Source organism: Ochotona princeps, chromosome 8 (genome assembly GCF_030435755.1).
Source record: "Ochotona princeps isolate mOchPri1 chromosome 8, mOchPri1.hap1, whole genome shotgun sequence".
In the NCBI taxonomy this organism is placed as follows: Eukaryota; Metazoa; Chordata; class Mammalia; order Lagomorpha; family Ochotonidae; genus Ochotona; species Ochotona princeps.
This window is the reverse complement of record NC_080839.1, coordinates 25,487,993-25,508,550: the sequence shown is the minus strand read 5'-3', so window position 1 is coordinate 25,508,550 and position 20,558 is coordinate 25,487,993. Positions and strand designations below refer to the sequence as shown.

General features: G+C 51.9%; 1 protein-coding gene across 5 annotated transcripts in view; it reads left to right on the top strand.

Moving 5' to 3' along the window:
- The window catches only part of TET3 (tet methylcytosine dioxygenase 3), a 104,873-nt gene that overhangs the window by 35,454 nt on the left and 48,861 nt on the right, over positions 1–20,558 (top strand). For all 5 annotated transcript variants that reach the window (XM_058667734.1, XM_058667735.1, XM_058667737.1 and 2 more), the window contains one exon: positions 16,465–18,616. In XM_058667734.1, coding sequence (XP_058523717.1) covers positions 16,465–18,616 — 2,152 coding nt within the window. The remainder of the gene's footprint in view (positions 1–16,464; positions 18,617–20,558) is intronic.

The window sequence follows — 20,558 nt, the reverse complement described above, 5'->3', positions numbered from 1 at the left end:
TTGCCGAAGCTTCCAAGTTGGTGTTTGTTGTTGGGGTGGAGTGGTATGCATGAGAGGAACTGTCTATGTCCTGTGTTTGGGGCGGTGGGGTGGGGTAGGAGGAAAGGAGGAAGGTGGAAAGGAGGTGATCCCTGTTTCTGGCTGCTGGCTGACAACCCTTCCCCCAGGGCACTGCCCCAGGCCACCTGTGTTTTCCATGCCCTCTGCCATGAGCTGCTTGTTCAGTACCTGTGAGGAGTTTGAGGCTCTTTGACCACCAGGGCTGGGAGGAGCAGGGCTCTGGTGGCGAGTGTGGACTTGGGGTAGAGCACCTGAGTGGCGGGCCTTCGTCTTGGCCATTCTGTTTTGACTCTTCTGCAAGATACAGAGAGGGTCAGCTTTGCAGTGAAACTGGGAAAGCCTCAGAGCTCATCCAGCAATGTTATTTTAGAATTTTGGAAGTTACAGAAATTGTGCAATTTTCTTGCCCCCAGTTCCTCAGTGCTGTTGTTTTATTAGTTTTGCTTTGTTTCCTGCTTTCTCAGTAATTTCCATTTGAGCTGTTGTAAAGCAATGTGCAAGCACACCCCCCTTTCTCTCCCTGCTGCCTGTGTCTCCCCCACGACAGTGATCGCAGGTAGGAGCTGCTGTGGATGTGGCACATTCAGGTTTTGCCACTTGCCACTTTGGTGGGAGACCCTCCGTCTGCCTCCCAGTTGGCACCTGCGTTCTGTAGTGAAGGCTTCCTGGGTTTTCTTAAGTCTCTGGGAATTTGAGCAGATTCTCAGGTTTCCTGACATTTTAAAAAGAATTTCTTAAAGCAGAAGGGGAATGAGGCCCCAGGCAGGTAAACTGATCTGCCCAAGGTTGGCAGAACACAACCTTGGAGGAGCTAGGGTGGAGAATGTCGTCTCCCAGCTCCCAGTTTATCAGCACCCAAGTCCTCTGGCAGGCAGGGAGGTGGGGCAGGGCCCAGCTGGTGGAGTGGGAGGAGCTTCCTTCTCACACTCCCTTTGGCCTCTATGCCAGGCCGCAGCACCCACCCTACTGCACCTTGGCTCATTTGGTGTTGGCCAGGAATCAAGGCCATAGCTGGGAAGAGAGGGACTTTAAAACTGGTCCAGCCACTGCCTCACCCTGAGAACCAGGCCTTGGGTGGGGCCCAGCCGCTCCTTCCAAGGAGTAACACCCGCATGTTGGGGCTGTGGATTCCGATCCCTGGTCCTCTCTGCCAGCTCTGGGGGTCATTGGCTGAGAAATGTTGATCCCCAGCTGGAAGTCGGGGCTTGGTATAAGTTCCAGCTAAAATTTGCCCTAACGCTGGCCAGAAGAAGTGGGTCACCTGTTCAGTGGGTGGCCACTGGTCTGCTCCTGCAGTGGGTACCCTTTGGGGCTCTGTGCCAGTGATTTACATTACAAGGGCAGGGCTTACCAGATGATTGACTGCTAAGGAACAGATCGCCCTGGTATGGTAGGTATTCAAAATGTGACTTTTTTTTTTTCAACAAATGATTTTCATTTAGCTTTCTAAGGGCATGCATGTTTAATAGATGCTTTGTCTTTTTTTAAGTTTTATTTTTACTGGAAAGGCAGATTTACAGAGAGAAGGAGAGACAGAGAGAGAGCTTCTGTCCGTTGGTTCATTCCCCAAATGGCCACAACTGCTGGAGCTGAGCTGATCTGAAGCCAGAAGCCAGGAGCTTCATTTGGGCGTCCCACAGGGCCCCAGGGCTTTGGGCCATCCACTGCTACTTTCCCAGGCCACAAGCAAGGAGGTGGATGGAAAGTGGAGCAGCGGGGACATGAACCGGTGCCCAAGTGGGATCCTGGCACATGGTTTCTGCATTTTCAGGACCCAGTTGAGGAGGCACTTCCTACTGCAGAACTGGACAGTGAAGCTGGAGGTGCTGTCCTGTCTGTCTCAGGTTCCCTGAGAGACTCTTCCTTTGTTCAGCCTTGTAACCCAGGGGAGGAGTGCAGGGAGAGTGCACTGCCTGGGAGGGAGTTTGTCCCCCCTATGTCTTTCCTCTGTCCCTTTGCCACCACTTCTGTGTGACTCAGGCTGCCCCTGCTTTTGTCTAAGAGCTTCTGACAGAGATGGAGATGGAGGTTTTCTCTGCAGGTTTTTTTCTTTTTAAATCAGTTTTATGCAGATAATTATGTAACACTGTACACTTTAGTGGGCTTTGGTGCATTCAGAGTTTTTATAACCAGCAGCAATATCTGTGTTGTGAGGTTTTCATCATTCCCGATAGAACCTCTGAGGCAAGTGGCGTCCACCTCCCCCATGTTTGGCCTGTCCCCATGGCCCCTAGCAGCCACTAATCTACTTAGTGTGTGTCTGTGGATTTGAGTAATCCGGATGTTTCGTGTAAATGGAATCGTGGACTGTGTGACCTGTTATGTCTTAAGGTTCACTTAGCGTCATGTTTTCAGGGTGTATCTAGGGCTCTAGCACGTGTCAATACTTCGTTCCTTTTTCGGCTGCATGAGACTTCCATGTGTGCAGAGACCGCCTTTCCTGTATCGTTTGATGGACACGTGAGCAACTTCCAGCCTTTGGCCATTATAAATAATGTTCCTGTGGACATTCATATGCACGTTGTTATTTGAATTGCACATTTTTAAACTGAATTGTCCTTTTTTTTAGACACTGAGTTAAAAGGGTTTTAATACAGTTATCCCTTATACGTGATTTCAAATACCTTTAAGCATTATGTGGGCTTTTCCCCTACCCTATTGATAGACTTCTGTGGAATTCAAAGCTTGTTAATTTTATTAGGTCCAGTTTGTTTTGAATTTTTGGTTTTGTTTTGGTTCCACGTGTAAAAAATCATCTCATTTGCAGTAATGTACATTAGTGCTCATCTTCCCGGAGCTCTGTAGTTTTGATCCTTATACTTCAGTGAATTTTTGTCTGTCATTTGAGGCATGAATTCAGACTGGTTGCTTCATGTAGATGTTCAGATACCTCGGCACATTTATGGAAAGACTTTGTTCCTTGTTGATGCACACTAAAGGGTCCGAGCATGGTTGTAGCAAATGAGATTGCTACAGAGGTCATTACAGATTTGTTGATTTGAATGGAAATCGCTGCTCTTCAGGGAATCTGGGGGACTGTGTTTTAAAATCTATTTTAGGGTAATAATTTTATGAAGTACAATAAAAATTACTGGAAAAGGCATGTACTAGATCTACAGCGATGTCCATTGTGGTCCAAATGTGTAAAGTTAACACTTTGTCTTAGTTTTTGTGTTCGTCGTGGGTAGAGTGACCTGATCCACAGACCATGCCTAGCGAGTGCTGATTTGAATCTTTCTAGGCAGACACGTGTGAGCCTGCACATGTCTTGTTTGACCTGTTTGGACCATTGCTTTTAAAATAGTGCACCTTGTGGACCCCATCACCACCACCTGGGGCACTTAGACTCACAGACATACAGAACTTGGAAGGGGCAGATGTTCCTGAAGGCTTACCAGAGATGTGCTTCTGAATTGTCACCCAAATAAAATGCAACCATTTGCAAATATGAGTAAAACCGTACCCGTTGCTGTCCAGGGTGTTAACCACAGCTCTTGGGGTGAGGGGAATCATCCATTCAGCCCTCTGTTACGCCAGGTTATTATCCCTGTCTCGGGGAATGTTGCTGGTGGGAAGAAAGTACCTTCACTGTCAGTATCTTCCAGGGGAGTGCAGCAAAGCGTGGGAGAACCTACAGGTTCAACTTGGAGACCTGTGCACACTACACGTATCAGAACGTCACGTTAGCGATTAGTAAGTTGGCACTTTTTAAATATGATCAGTGGTCTCGGCTTTGTAAAATTATACACATGTTGTGTCATTGAAAGAAAAAAAAGCACCTGAGTGAGTGTTGAAGAACAGTGGTTCAAACCACCGCTTGGGATGGCCTGCAGCTCATGCTGGTGTGCTGTTTGAGTCCCGGCTACTCTATACTTCCAGTCCAGTTTCTGCTAATGCTCCTGTGAGAAGGTGGTGGCTTGGGTGCCTGGGTTTCTGCCACCCCTGTGGGAGACCTGGGTGGAGCTCCTGGCCCAGTAACAGTTTTTTGCAGACATTTGGGGAGCGAGTTAGTGGATGGAAGAGTTCTCTCAGTTATTCTCTTATTTTTCTCTGCCTCTTTTACTATGTCAAATATTTTTTTTAGTTAGCAATTATATTAAAAACTAAGATCATTTCTAGGCAATGGGAATTCTGTTTTTACCTGCAGTTTTCAGCCACCTCTGATGAGTCTGTTCCTTTTCCTTCTGTATTTTTTTGTATTTTTTTTAACTTCTTCTTATCTTTTTTATTGGAAAGTCAGATATACAGAGAGGAGGAGAGATGAGAAGATCTTCCATCCAATGGTTCACTCCCCAAGTTTCCACAATGGCTGGAGCTGCACTGATCCAAAGCCAGGAGCCCAGAGCTTCTTCCAGGTCTCCCATGTGGGTGCAGGGTCCCAAGGCTTTGGGCTGTCCTCAACTGCTTTCCCAGGCCACAAGCAGGGAGCTGGATGGGAAGCGGAGCCACTGGGATTAGTACTGGCACCCATATGGGATCCCAGGGTGTTCAAGGCGAGGACTTCCACCACTAGGCTATCACACTGGGCCCTTTCCTTCTATTCTTAACAGTCCTTCTTGGGTCACCCACCAGAGTTTCTCCTGGCTCAATAATGAGTTTATGGTATACATTTAACAGCATGTAGCGTGCCTGTTGGGAGGTACGCAAACAGCAGCTTCACTCAGGACAAAGTGACGGCTGGGAGTGGTTTTCACTGTCCGCACCACACAGAGTGTATAACGTGGGTTTATGCTGACACACACATTTAGTGATGAAGGACCTTACCATGGAGTGGGACATGTGACAATGTCTGGCATCTGGGAAGTCCTTGTCTGTGAGGTCAAGCTCTGGTATTTTACTATGATGCCCCCACTGCCTAAAGTGATGCTGAGCGCATCTTGTTTGAGGAGTATGAATACATGAATGCGTGAATGAGCACATGGTAGACACGGGACATCGTCATGTAGTATGTGGTTTTGGTCAGCAGCAGAGACATGCACACCAGTGGTCCGTGAGACTGTGTTCCCCAGTGATATTGTGGTCCTCTTCGTTGGTATAAGGACGCTCTGTCAGGTCCACACAGTGGTGAAATGGTGCCCTTCTCACAACGTATCCCCACTGTTCATGCACGACTCTGGGCATATGTAAAGGGCGTGGTTGTTAGAATGCCGTGGTGCTTCAGTATCAGGAGAGGGCAGTTCATAGAGGGCAGTAGCTGTAGGGCTACTACAGCTACTTTCATTATTTACTTATTTCTTGAGAGAGCTGTTTCCTGGTTTATTCTTGATATTCCTGTGATGGCCAAGAATGAACTCAGTTCCAGTCTCCCCTGTGGGTGGCAGGAAACTAATGACATGGGCCGTCACTGCTGTGTCCGAGGAGTCACTTTAGCAGGAAGCTGGAGTGAAGGGCTGAGCAGGCACTCTGCTAGGGGACACAACACAAGCTTCGTCTTTGTGAGCCCACATTCCTGCCTTATTTTCACTTAAAAAAATTTTGTTTATTTTACTTGGAAAATCGGTTGCAAAGAGAGGGAGAGACAGAGACCTTCTATCCACTGCTGCACTCCTCAGATGGCTGCGGTGGCCGCAGCTGGGGCAGTCTGAAGCTGCAATCCAGGAGCCTCTGATAGGTCCCCTACCTGGGACATCCTCTGCTGCCTTCCCAAGCCGTAAATAAGCATGGAGCTGGGTCAGGAAGTGGAGCAGCCAGGACATAAGCCAGTGCCCATATGGGACGCTGGCACCAGCAGGCAGAGGATTAGCCTGTTATACTACCACACCATCCCCTATTTGTTTTTTAAGATCTACGTGTTTGAAAGGCAGAATGATACAGGGAAAAGCAAATCTTCCATTGCCTGGTTTGCTTCTGACATGGCTACAAAGGCTGGGACTGGGCCAGTCTGTAGCCAGGAGCTGCACATGTGTGGCAGAGGCCCAAACACTTGAACCATCTTCCATGGCTTTCCATCCGTCTTAGCACCAAGCTGGATTGGAAATGGAGTAGTTGGTATACCAACTGGCATCCCAGACATTATTCGCTGCACACATGACGCCGGCCCCTCCCCTTGTTTTTTACTTTGAAACTACCGTCCTGCTTTCATCATTTACATGACTTAACGTAGCTGTAATGGAAACCTTCCTGCACTTTGGCATGCTGCTATTGTTATATATTGTTATATATGCTGTCTAACTTTTTCCCTTTGTTTGTAATGAAGGGTTTTGTTGTGTGTTTGATTATTACATTGTTTCAGTTTATCAAATCATTCTTGTATTGCATTTCCAGTTTTCATTAATGCATGGAACATATATTTACACACATACATACATATATTAGTGTTTAGGTTTACTTTGAAAGGCACAGAGACAAACACTGCCTCTCTGTTGCCTGACTCCCCAAATGATTGCAATAACTATGGCTGGGCCAGGCCCAAACCTAGAACTCCAAAGTGAGTGTAAGTCTCCCCCACAGGTGGCGGTGTGTGCATTACCTGGAAGCTGTGTCAGACGCAGGGTAGCCAACCCCTCAACATGCGCTCCTGCATATGGTACCAGTGGCCCTAGCAGAACCCTAATCCAACCCAGAGGCCCATCATTTTTTAAAGATTTTTTATTTTTAATTGGAAAGGCAGATATACAGAGTCCTTGACACAGAAAGACCTTCCATCCACTGGCTCACCCCCCATGTGGCCACAACAGCTGGGCTGAGCCAGTCTGAAGCCAGCAGCCAGGAGCTTCTTTCTGGGTCTCCTCTGGATGCAGGGTCCCAAGGCTTTGGGCCATCTTCCACTGCTTTCCCAGGACACAGGCAGGGAGCTGGATGGGAAGTGGAACAGCCAGGACATGAACTGGTGCCCACATGGGATAAGCACATGCAAGGCGAGGAGCCACCCACTGCACCATTGCGTCAGCCCCCCTTTTTTCTTTTAATTTGGAGTGTAGAGTGACATGGGAATGGGGGAGGGAGACACACAGTGTCCCATGCTCCTATCCACTGCTTCATTCCTCAGCTGGCTGCAAGGGCTGGGGCTGAGTGGACCTGAAGCCAGAGCCTGGAACTCCATCCCGTCACTATCATGGGTGGTAGGGGCTAGGTAGATGGGTCATCTTGTGCAACTTTCCAGGCCGTTCAACAGAAAGCTGAATCAGCAGAGCAATTCTGGGCTGCAGTACTGCATGTTAGTGCATCCAGCGGTAGATTAATGTGTTGTGCCATCATACCAGCCCCGAATTCTATTTTAGGTAGGAGAAAAACCAAACTTCATAGCTTTTACCCCTGAGGGAGGAAGGAATGAATGGGGGCAAACTCAGCTTTTAACTGAGGGACTGAGATCTGTTAGTAAGTTTTGAAGCTGCTGGTGCAATTGTGGGGGTAATACTGGCCTTTTAAACAATGTTCAGAACCCTTTTTGGGGTAGCGGATGGTATCAGGTCAGCCCTGTTCAAGGACCTGGCCTCTGTCGGTTTCCAGCCCTGGCTTGTCCTCTCTGCCTCCTTTGTTCGTCTGCTAAAATGGGTGTTAAGCTGTAGAACCCCCAGCCCCGGCCTCCTTAACACAACTGAATCATTGAGGGGCTTTGCGGCCCTCTTTAGGGACACTGCTTGGGACAGATATTAACCAAGGACTGGCTCTGGGGACGGTGGCGTTGTAGGTGTTTGCTTTCCTGTTTCCTTAGCCTAGTAGAATAACTGGGGCCAGGTTCGCTGTGCGGGCAGAGCTGGGGGACACCCCCGCCTCCCTGGGAGCCCCTGGGGGTTTCTCGCGTCCGCAGGATGTGCACCGGGTAGCTCTGGCCATGGCCCGCGCTGGCCGCCGGGGCTGCGCCCCCGCACGCGGAGCCGCACTCGAGCGAGGGAGGCCAGCCGGCAGCCGCCTGGACGTTGTGACCTGGTTCCTGCGTGCTGGCGGCTTTGCAGGCAGCTGCTGCCGCGCTTTGCCAGGACTCAGATGTGGTCGGGCTCCGTTTCCTTCCTGCTGGCCGCTGGCTGCTGGCCGGGCGCTGCCTGCTGCTCGAGGCAGGGGCTTCTGTCAGGAGCTGTGGAGCAGCAGGGGCTGAGCGGCCTGGGGTGTTTACCACGTTGCTGCGCCAGAGGGGCAGCAGGGACCAAAATGCTTGGCGGCTGCTGAATTCCGGGCTCAGATCTCACCTGGAGAGTCCGCGGCCCACCCCCCTATTCCTAGCACGTGTGTGTGTGTGTGTGTGAGAGAGAGAGAGAGAGAGAGAGAGAGAGAGAGAGAGAGAGAGAGAGAGAGAGAGAGAGAGTTCACTAATGCGAACAACTGTCTAGCATCAGAGATACTTTAACAGAAATTTACCCTAAATTCCTGCCCCCTAGGCGCCGCTCTGGTCTTTTTTCTAGGTGTGCAGGGGTGGTACCCTATTTATTCTTTGATTTTTTTTTTTTTAACCTTAAATAAAAACAAACCACCACACAATTTGAACAGCCCCAACAAGGAAATAATCCCATCCTGTACCACCCTGAGAAAAGTACTGTTGACATTTCTGGATCTTGTTCCTTGGGGGGGGATGCGGAGGGCATGTGTGCACGCACAATATGCATGCAGGATTGCCAGTGGAATTAAGTGGTTAGGTTGGGCAATAGTTTGAATCCTGTTTTACTCCTTCTTCAAGTAATACGCTTCAGCCATCACACTCTCTGAAAGCCTCAGCTTAAGGAGTGCAAGTACTAGACTGATTTTATGTTCTCACCATTTTCAGCTGTTGGAGTTGAAGGAGTTACCTTGTCTTCCGTGTTATCTGGCCCGTTTTCAACCTTATCCCTGTATGTTGCACAGAGGGAAGGGGGTAATGATAAACACATGCAGACTGCCCACCACAGTTACCCGAAAGGACCCGAGTGTCTCCTGATCCACCCCTCTCTTCACCTCCAGAGGTAGCCACCACCTCGCCTGTTGGGTTTGACATTCCCTGGCTTTCTCTGGACGTGTCATTACACTTGTCGTATGGAACATCTGAGAGTGGGCTGGGCCTTTCCAGCCGTGCTTGCTTCTGGCTGCTATTGCAGTTCTTGAGGTTTGCTCCTGGTCTGGTGGTTGACTCTGTCACACTGTCCTGTGACGTCCCACTGTCTGCTCCGTGTTGGTGAGCTCTGCAGTGTTTTCTGTATTGGCTCGGTGTGACGAGTCCTTGAGTACGTGTCTCCTGTTTGGCACATATACACTTTCTCCAAACATAGTAACCGCTGAGCAGGGGCACGTGCTTGTCCAGCGTCCAGCTGGAGCTGCTGCACCTGCCAAATGCTGATTCTGTTTTGCTGTCCTGCCCAGTATTGCTTAAAAAGTGCGGCTAAGACCCACCATCATCCAGGTCCACCTGGGACTCCCTCTCGTGGTCCTCCTTGAACTGGGAAATGTGCTTGTTGTCCGTCTCCTCCCACAGCCAGCCCTGAGGGATAGATAACATTATCAGGCCCTGGCAAACGGATGAGGAGACCTACAGGGAGAGATGGGAGAGACAGACTCCGGCAGCTAGTGAGCGCCTGGGACTGTGTTTCTGCAAGCTGGGCTTGCTTACCCCTGAATGGTGAGGATAGTGCAACTCTCAGGGTCTAACTTTGTGTCTCTGATTCCTAATGAAGTGTGGGGTCTTGTTTCTTTTTTCATGTTTATTGCCCATTTTGTCTTCATAGAGAAGTAATGCCACATTTTAAACTACTCCCTGAGGTTGTTGCTAATTTCTTTTCTGTTGATGTTCCAGGCCTGACCTGTTGCACTTGTAGCTTCTTCATTCTGCTCTTACATTTCCTGAACTGAGATTCAGCAAACTGGCCATGCTCATCTGGATTTGTATGTGATCTTGGAAACATTACTGAATGTCTCTGGTCAAAAGCCTCATCTACTTGGTGTAGGAATCTGTGATAATTCAGTGAGGTGTGTGAATGTGTTGCTCAGCACATTCCTAAGAGTGTCCCCGTTAGTTGCATCGAAGCTTTCTGATTCTTTTTCTCCCTGTTAATTACTGTTAGATCAGAGAGCAGTTGGATGTCCTGTGCTCATTTCAGTGTTGTCCTGAGCATCGCTTTGCCCACTGTTGGTCCCTTTTCTAGTTGAGAAAAAAAAAAAATCAGCTGTGCATTACTGACTGATAAGTATGTAGTAACCGTGAAAACTGCCTCTTCCCCCACCGCACCCTTCGCCAACACACATAATCCACCTGGATTTGCCACATGCAGAGGGGGCCTGCCTGGGGGGTTGAGGGTGCCCACAGGGGCCTGACTGGCCAGTGTACATGCCCACACCCCTGCAGAGGCAGGCAGGTGTGCACACGCTGTGTAAGGGTCCCTCAAACATCTCTCTCCACTCACAGATTGGATTCATTGGTAAATCCCAGGAGGAGAGAATCCGCTTACGAGATGAATAATTGATGAACTCCAGACAGAACATACCATAAATACAGGCATGTGCTCACAGAGGGAGTGAGGCCATCGGCTGGGGGAGGGGAGGAAAGCATTGGGTCTGGGTGGGGCTGGAGGCCTCACACCTCCCACAGCTGCCGGTGGGGCATGCGGCTGGGATTTCCTGGGTGGGTGCCCCTCTAGAGTCCCTTGAGAGTGCACTGGGGCGAATAGGCCAAGACCTTAGGGGTAGTCGGTGGGGCAGCCTCCTGCGTTTGGTTGCTCTCATTTCCCTTTTCTTAGAGACTCTGAGAAGGTCTGGTCAAGGAGAACTTTGCCCTAGGGACTGCTGTTCTTACGTCTTGTGCCTCTCTGGAAGTCTGGAAAGATTGCCTGGATTTGGGTGTGTTTCTGTCAGTGCTGCTGGAGTCACAACAGACCTGGGGAATCTGATGGTGTTTCTGTGCCTCCACACTGTGTTGCCGCCCTGGTGTGGTGACAAGGGCATGGGATCCCTCACCTCTGCAGCGTCTTGTGGCCTCAAGGGGCTGTGGAGGCCTAGTGAAGGGGAGGTCGGCCCTGGAGATTCAGGGGCTGTAAAGTGGCAGCCAGCAGGACTTGTGGGAGATCTGACCAAGTCAAGTGCAGGGCCTGCTTCCAACAGCGCCCTCTGCAGGGGAGAGTTGTGACTGGGGGCAGGGTGGTAGCATTTGAACATGTCCTCTCCCCTCCTGGTCAGGGTAGGATGAGGGTTTGGTATTGACTTTGAAAGGGAAATCTCAGCTCCTGCTAGATGATGGATGGCACACACCCCCACCTGGAAAAACCCTGGTCTGGGGCTCCTGGAACCCTCCCAGTGGCCTGGGTAGGGGCAGGTGTGAGGATCCCAGATGGCACCAGCCCCTTGGATAGGCCTCTTCTGTGGAGGCGGGCAAGGGTCAGGGGCTGAGGAGGTCCTTTGCCCTCTTAAGTCATCTCAGTGGCACATGACAGCCACCATGGGGAGCACTGGGACATGGAAGAGCACCAGCTGCCCCAGTGTCATGGGCCACCCTGAGGGCAGGGCTGATAAGACTGTCTACAGTAGGCAAATGGGCAGAGCTTTCTGAGCACAGGCCAGTAGAGGAGGGAGACCGTGTAGCTGGTCACACCCTCCTACCCTGAGCTAACAGCTGTGTAGCCGACCCTGGCTGCAGACGCTGGTTACAGACCCAGTGGTGGCAAGGAGGGTCTTGGTGCAGGGAGACCTCGGTTCTTTTCCTGTCTCATCTGCTGCTTTTTACTCATTCAGCTCCATAGCCACATTGCCTCCCCATCTCTTCCTTCCTGCATGTGCGTAGTTCAGACCTTTCCCAGCACTGGTCTGCCTGCTTGCTCTGTTTTCCGCTTTTGGGCCAGCAGCCTTGAACTCTGCAGTCAGTGCCCTTCCTGAAATGTAAACTACTCTATGTGTTTGAGTTTCTGGCCCACACACCTGCCTGCTCCCACTTTGGGATCAGGATATACTCAGCAGCAGGTATGTGTGTAGTCAGGGGAGGGTCTGGTGACGAACCTTGTCCTATGCAAGTACATTATGGACTGCTGTGTAAAATGTGTTTCTTACTGAGGACTGTGGTTACAAAAAATCTTGTAGAGAACCTTGGTTTGTAACACCCTGTACAGTGCCACATCATGTTGAGTGTGTCACCTGCTGGCTCAGCTTTTTGTCTCTTCTGATTGTCCTGTGTTTCTCCCCATCTTTAATTTGCACCCTTTAGGTGTCGGGCCCAAGTATGGGACATTCTTTACTCCACCCTACTTTTTTTCGTCTGTGGCCTGTTGACTTTTGACATCTGGTTGTGTCCTTCAACACAACGTTATCCCTCCTGGTTGACGTCTGCCTATGCAGTCAGTGGGCTCTCCTCTGTTGTTACTGGCAACCAGCTGGAACAGGAGAGTCTGGAGACTTTCTGCCAACCCCTTGCTGGATTTGCTCCTTGTCACCTGTGACCATGGCCATCTCAACAGTGGTGAGCTACGCTTCTACCAAGACCAGGGGCCAGGAGGTCACAGCCCGCTGCAGGGGTGTGGGCAAGAAGCCTAGTGAATGAACTGGTAATTAGGTCAAGCAATTAATGGGTGATTCCTGACCCCTGGCCTTGGTTTCAAGAAGGCAGTGTGTGGGCCGGGCGGCGTGGCCTAGAGGCTAAAGTCCTCACCTTGAACGCCCCGGGATCCCATATGGGCGCCGGTTCTAATCCCGGCAGCTCCACTTCCCATCCAGCTCCCTGCTTGTGGCCTGGGAAAACAGTCGAGGACGGCCCAGTGCTTTGGGACCCTGCACCTATGTGGGAGACCTGGAGGAGGTTGCAGGTTCCCGGCTTCGGACCAGCGCAGCACCGGCTGTTGCGGCTCACTTGGGGAGTGAATCATCGGATGGAAGATCTTCCTCTCTGTCTCTCCTCCTCTCTGTATATCTGACTTTGTAATAAAATAAATAAATCTTAAAAAAAAAAAAAAGGCAGTGTGCAGTGCCGGGGCTGGGGCTTGCTGTGGCAGGCGTGCAAGTAGGGTTGCGCTCAATGCATGGTGTGCAAAAATGGTTCATAGATTTCAGAAATGTTTACATAGACATAAACTAGTGCTGTTTTCTTCAAGTTTATAGCTACTACTCAGTTGCAAACTTGACAAGTAGAAGTGTGGAGCTTTCAGAAAATCCAGGTTTTGTCTGGAGTTGGACTTTTTGACTGTTGAACAATTAGAAATATTCACTCTACATATAGGGAGGTAAAACAGGTCCATAGTAGGTTTGGCCTGCAGCCTCAGAGCAGGGAGCTGTCTGCTAGTTAGCTCCCCATCTGCTCAGTGGTCACATAGCGGAGAGCATTCTGGTTGGTTGGAAAGTGATAGGGTGTGGTCTTCCCAGGAACCTGACTCCGGTGGTGGTTTTATTATGTACCAATTCTGGAATCTTCTGGGGGCTGCTCTCAAACTTGGTGGACTGACAGTTGGGCATGAACCTTGCCCTCCTTGTCTGTCAGTGTGTTCTCCTGCTGGTCATTTTGCTCCGGCATCCCTGGCATGTGCTGAGAATGGGGTTGGTGGGAGCCCTTGGCACTGGGAGCCTTCCCATCCTTGCCAACCTTCCTTTCTTCCTTTTCTCGTATCCAGGTCTTCTGCCTTTTTATTTCTTCTTGGTCTGAGAAGTGTTTTCTTTCCTAGAGAACTTAGAGGCACAAAGCTGCCTCATTACTGCTTGTTCTCATTCACACACCAAAAATAGCTGTTTAAGTCCCTTTTAGTTGTCTTGCCCATTTTGGGGAAGCCTCAGCTCTTGCAGCATTAGTCTTCCTGACACTGTTTTCATAAATCCCTGCTCCTCTCCTGTGTTTCTGCTTGGTTATACATGTAAATTGGATCACTTCAGAGCTCATATCCATCCTTAGCTGCATTAGTTTAGGTTTCTGGAAGGAAGGAAGGATGGGAGTGTACTTGATGAGACGTATTCTTAGATGTATGGTAGTATCCACCAAGGTCTGGAAAAGTCTGGCATTTTCTGTGGTTTGTGGGGGAACAGACACGCTTTCAGTCACCTGTGAGAATGTTTCCACATCAGCCTTGGGCAGGAGGCATTCAAGTAATTACAGCTTGACACTGCCTTATGGGAGATACCACTTGCTGTGGGAGGGAGGCAGCTGCTTGAACAAGCAGTGGCAGGGATGTGTGGCATGGGAGCTAATGGAAGTGCCCTGGGATGGGAGGGGGTGCAGTGGTGAAATTGCTGCTTGGGACACCTGCATCCCGTATTGGAGTGCCTGGTCTGAGTCACAGTTTTGCTCCCAGTTATAGCTTTTTTTTTTTTTTTTTTTTTTTGGTAAAGATTGATTTATTTGAAAAGCATACAGAGGGAGAAATGGACATCTTCATCTGCTGGTTCAGTCCCCAGATGGCTGCAATAGCTGGAGCTGGGCTGAGGCAAAGCTAGGAACTCGGAGCTGCTTCTTGATGTCCTATGGGGATAGCAGGGGCCCTCAGCACATTAGTGAGAAGCTAGAGCAGAAGCAGAGCAGCCTGGACACAGCCTGGCACCCATATGGATGTTGACTACAGTCACTTTTTTTTTTTTTAGATTTATTTATTTTTATTGGAAAGGTGGATAAACAGAGAGGAAATACAGAGGAAGATCTTCCATCCGATGATTCACTCCCCAAGTGAATGCAGCGGCCAGTGCTGCGCCGTTCCAAAGCCAGGAGCCAGGAACCTCTTCCAGGTCTCCCACACGGGTGCAGGGTCCCAAAACTTTGGTCTATCCCCGACTGCTTTCCCAGGCCACAAGCAAGAAGCTGGATGGGAAGTGGAGCTGCCAGGATTAGAACCGGTGCCCATGTGGGATCCCGGGGCGTTCAAGGCGAGGACTTTAGCTGCTAGGCCCACCAAGCCAGGCCTGACGCGATAGTGTAGTGGTTAAGTGTTATATTTTTTGACAGCTTTCTAAAGTGTTTATTTTTATTGGAAGGACGGAGTAACAGAAAGAAGGAGAGAAAGAAAGATCTTCTCCCTGCTGGTTCACCCCAGGTGGCTGCAACTGCTGGAGTGAGCCGATCCGAAGTCAGGAATCTGGAGATTCCTCGGTGTCTCCCACGCGGACGCAGGGTCCCAAGGTTTGGGCCATCCTCAACTGCTTTCCCAGGCCATAAGCAGGTTGCTAGAAGGAAAGTGGTGCAGCCAGGACATGAACTGGCACGCATGTGAGATCCCACCATGTGCAAGGCGAGATTTTAGTCACAGAGCCATTGTGCCAGGCCCTACAGTCACATTTCGTGTGCTGTCCCAATAGCACACTTTATCATTGTCTTTTCCCCAACCCAAGATCTGGCCTACAAGAGTGCATTTGCTTTGGAAGAGATCGCTTTGATTTTTTTGATTTTTGAGAATTTTTTTTTTCTTCAGAGAACATTGTGGGTCCTTTGTAGAATGCCCTTGGCTTTGCACTTACCTGTAGTTTCCTCAGGATTAAATTCAGGTGATAGGTTTTAGCTGTAGTTCTGTGGGAGTGGTATTAGGTCCAGAGGTGCATGCTATTGGTTTGCCCTTGGTGGTAATGACAATTTTGGCTATTTTGTTAAGGTGGTATTGCCCAGATCTCTCCCTTATAAAGTTACAGCTATAGTTAAATTGCTTGTGAGGAGATGCTTTAAGATCGTGTAAGTGTATCCTGCACTATACCCAGCTTTCTCCGGTGTTCTAAGCATGCCGCTCCTCCTACCTGTTTGCTCGACATTCTATGAGAGGAAGAGCTGTCCTGTTCAGGGGAATGAGTCTTGCAGAATTGACTTCAGATCTGTGTGTGGGGTTTTCACTGGCCGGGTGGGCCCTTGTGGCCTCTCCCTCAGCTTGCCCTCCCTTGTTGTATGCTTTCGTGTGCATGAGTGGTATAGCACTATCTCCTGGCTCAGGAGGAGCTCACTTGTGACTGGCATGACACCTGACACAGGGCACCATGCTGGCTGGGCTGTGTGTGGGCAGGTGGTCCCACTGCCAGCCAATGGGACCCAGCATGGGCTTCAGTGAGAGCGGTAACCAGGAGAGAAAGGAACTGTGGGGTCACTCCCAGCAGGAAGCGTGTGCGTGCTGAGTTTGTAAAGGCTGCTTTCCCCACACCATCTGGGTGTGCTCATCACTCCTGTTGCGCAGTACGCGCTGGGCTTGTTGGGCTTCTTTGCCTCTTGACAAAAAGCAGAGTAAACATGAGTCTGTTCCTGGTGTGCCTCTGGTCCTCCCTGGGAAGTTGAGGGTCTCTCTGTGTGTCCTCCCTTTTTAGGGGGGGCCTTGTCAGTGGGGTTGATCTGAGGCTCTCAAGATCTGAGCAGCCCTAAGAGTTCCCTGTTAGGATCCCTTCAAGATCTTTCCATTTCTGCTGGTGGAAGCTAGTGAGGGAATGGAACTGTGGGAAGATGAACAGAGACCCAAGAAGAGAGAATTTGCAAGAAAAACAAGGGTTAGCTGTGTGTCTAAGTGCTGTGAAGCAGAGGGATGCTTTCAAATAGTGTGGTTCATTCTTTTCAATTTTTTTCCTCCTCTCTCTCTCCAGACAGGCTCAGAGCTCAGCCCAGTGGATGGACCTGCTGCAGGTCCGATGGACTCAGGGCCAGTGTACCATGAGGACTCAAGGCAGCTAAGCACCTCAGGGGCTCCGGTCAATGGTGCTAGAGAGCCCGCTGGACCCAGTCTGCTGGGGACTGGGGGCCCTTGGCGGGTAGACCAGAAGCCCGACTGGGAAGCTGCCGCAGGCCCAGCCCACGCTGCCCGCCTGGAAGATGCCCACGACCTGGTGGCCTTTTCGGCTGTGGCCGAAGCTGTGTCCTCTTATGGGGCCCTTAGCACCCGGCTCTACGAAACCTTCAACCGTGAGATGAGTCGCGAGCCTGGGAACGGTGGCAGGGGGTCCCGGCCAGGGCCCGAGGGCTGCTCTGTGGGCAGCGAAGACCTGGATACACTGCAGACGGCCCTGGCCCTGGCCCGGCATGGCATGAAGCCGCCTAACTGCAACTGCGATGGCCCGGAGTGCCCTGACTACCTCGAGTGGCTGGAGGGGAAGATCAAATCTGTGGTCATGGAAGGCGGTGAGGAGCGGCCCCGGCTCCCCGGGACTCTTCCTCCTGTCCCTGGTGAGGCCGGCCTCCCAGCTGTGAGTGCCAGGCCACTGCTCAGCTCCGAAGCTCCCCAGCAGCCCCCCTCAGAGGGCCTGCCCCTGTCCCAGAGCGCCCTGAGCATTGCCAAGGAGAAGAACATCAGCTTGCAGACCGCCATCGCCATCGAGGCCCTCACCCAGCTCTCCTCTGCCCTCCCCCAGCCTTCCCATCCTTCCTCCCAGGCTGCCTGCCACCTCCCCGAGGCCTTGTCCCCTTCCACTCCTTTCCGGTCCCCCCAGTCCTACCTCCGGGCCGCTTCCTCGTGGCCCGCGGTTGCTCCCGAGGAACATCCATCTTTTACTCCCGAGAGCCCTGCCTTCCCTCCCGCGACTCCCAGAACTGAATTTCCTGACGCCTGGGCCACCGACACCCCACCAGCAACTCCCCGGAGCTCCTGGCCCCTGCCCCGCCCCAGCCCTGACCCCATGGCCGAACTGGAGCAGCTGTTGGGCAGTGCCAGTGATTACATCCAGTCAGTGTTCAAGCGGCCGGAGCCCCTGCCCGCTAAGCCCAAGATCAAGGCCGAGGTGCCCTCTCCCTCCCCGGCCCCAACCTCCTCCTCCTCCCCTGTCCTGCAGAGAGAGACCCCCGTGCCAGCCCCAGAGCCTGACGCCCATCAGAAGGCCCAGACTGCCTTGCAGCAGCACCTGCACCACAAGCGCAGTCTCTTCCTGGAGCAGGCCCATGAGGCCTCCTTCCCCACCCCCTCAGACCCACCTGCTTCCAGCTGGTGGGCACCAGCCAGCTCGCCTGCGCCCCGGCCTCCAGACAGGCCCCCCAAGGAGAAGAAGAAGAAGCCCCTTGCTCCTGCTGTAGGTCCCGTGGGGATGGAGAAAGCAGCACCGGGGATCAAGCCCAGTGTGCGCAAACCTGTTCAGATCAAGAAGTCCAGACCCCGGGAGGCGCAGCCCCTCTTCCCGCCGCTCAGGCAGATCGTCCTGGAAGGGCCCAGGGCCCCCGCTGCCACCGAGGAAGTGCAGGCACCTGTGCCTGGCACAACCTCTGCAGCGCAGGGCTCTGCTGTCCCCTTACCCCCAGAACCTTCTCTTGCGCTATTTGCACCTAGTCCCTCCGGGGACAGCCTGCTGCCCCCTACTCAGGAAATGAGGTCCCCCAGCCCCATGGCCACCCTGCAGCCAGGCTCTACTGGTCCCCTTCCCCCTGCCGATGACAAGCTGGAGGAGCTCATCCGGCAGTTCGAGGCTGAATTTGGGGATAGCTTTGGGCTTCCTGGCCCCACTTCTGTGCCCATTCAGGACCCCGAGGCCCAGCCCCCTTGTCTCCCTGCTCCTGGGAGCCCCTTCGCCACCCGCTCCCCCAAGCAAATCAAGATTGAGTCTTCGGGGGCTGTGACTGTGCTCTCGACCACCTGCTTCCACTCGGAGGAGGGAGGCCAGGAGGCCACACCCACCAAGGCAGAGAATCCACTCACCCCCACCCTCAGTGGTTTCTTGGAGTCACCCCTCAAGTACCTGGACACGCCAACCAAGAGTCTGCTGGATACGCCTGCGAAGAGAGCCCAGGCTGAGTTCCCCACCTGTGATTGTGTTGGTGAGTCTGCACGGGAGTCCAGGATGGGCCATGACCAGTGGCCTTGGGCTTCACATAGCACATGTTTGTTGTGTGCCGGCTACCATGCCAGGTCCTGGCAATATGGAGAAAAACTTGTGGGCTGGTGGGAGAGATGGCCAAGGAGGCAGATGATGGTATTTTGTCAAATGGATGGAGCTGGAGGTTTTCTGTAAGGGGTGGTGCTTGTGCAGGGCTCTGGCGGACCAATGCGTGCAGCAGAGATGTTCTAGGAAGAGAGTAGCACGGGTCACAGCTCAGTGGCCCTGGGGAGGTGGAACCTGGCTGGGCCAGCTTTGATCTGTTGAGAGTGAAAGGTGATGTGTTCACTGTTGGCAGGAGGAGCAGAAGGCAGCCTGAAGATTGGCTGGGACGTGTGTGTGTGTGTTGGAGTTGGGGTGGCATGCCATGGTCAGGACTTTGGCTTGCTCCCAGGGGAATAAGGAGTCCCTGAGGGTCAGTCGTTCCCTTGAGCTTCTGAAAGAGTTCTGGCGTGTGGTGCAGAGTCTGGCAGTATAAGAAAGCATTGCCAGCCAGGCAAGAAAAATAATAGGAAGGGCAGGGCAGGATCCCAGGGCCTCTTGGAGGAGGTGATGGGACCCATGCTAGTATCTGCTTTGGTGGTGGCATCTGCTATGAATGCGGATGGGGAGGTGCCTGGACAGGCTGTGTTTGAAGTGGTCAAGAGACTTGATGGGGGTCTGAGTGAGGGGGTTTGACAGAAGCCATGGGCAAGCAGGTGGTGGTTGCAGCTGCCCTGTGGGCAGGGGCACAGGGGGTCAACTCAGGAGCTTGGCTTTCTGTAATCAGAGCAGATCCCAGGCTCTGTGCAGACCATGCCCCTGGTTGGGCACATGTGTTGGGGTGGGGTCGGCTATAGCAGGAAGCGCAAAGTGTGCCCTGCAGTTGCGAGTGTCCTTTGAGGACCTGTTCCAGATGTTGACAGGAAACGCTGATGCTGACAGTGAGCACGCTCAATTCTTGTGATTTGATGATAGGGCGTCTTGTTAAAATATGTCAATATCAAGTAAGTCATGTGCTTTGTTGGCTGACTGTGTTCAGTGAGGAGGGGTTGGGCTGCTTCGCCCGTTGCAGGTTAGGTCAGTGACAGTCACATGGGAAGCAAGGAAAAACTGGCCCTGAAGCTTCTGTCAGGGCAGTCAGGTGTGCAGGATCCTGCTAGGTGTCCAAATGGGCCGAAAACCGACTTGCTCACCAACCCTGTTCATTCTTAGATGTGGCTGGTAGTGACAGCACTGTGAAGGCCCCAGTACTTCCCAGTGTGTGGGAGGAGCTTGTTCTGATCCTAGAGGCCTGTCCCGCCTCTGTTCTTTGCACCTGCACCCTCCACCTGTATTAGGTATGTCTCTCGCCGAGTGCTCAGGACACTGCTGAGCTCAGTTATGTGGCCTTGTGTTGGGTGACACTAGCTTGTAACTTTCAGTTCCAACCCCTTCACTCTCTGGGAGACGCGGGGCACTTGGCCTAGCCTGTTGGCATCTTGGTCTCCTGGTGAACTGAAGATGCTCACTGTACCTGCCTTGGCAGGGCAGCTGCAAGGATTGGCTTGACCATATGCATCAAGCCCCTGGAGCCAGATCTGGCACATCAGGGCTGTGGGGATGTCCAGCTGGTCAAGTGAAACAAGGCTGAGAGAAGAGGCAAAGGCCTCCTATTGGAAGGGAGGCAGAGGGCTCACGCTGTTCCCTGGGCATTGGTTTCTTGGTTTCCAAGCCTTCTGTAACTACTGGAGGGACACATATTAAATGTTTCATCACCAAAGGGCTTTGTGGTTTACTAGAGACAAAATAAATTTTTAAAAATGCACAGCTGTCTGTCTAGTGTGTGTGTGCCTGCCTAGTGTGGTGACCCTGTGTGGCCTTGGGCTGCCTCAGGTGGTGTCGAGATGGCAGGGATGCCCTGT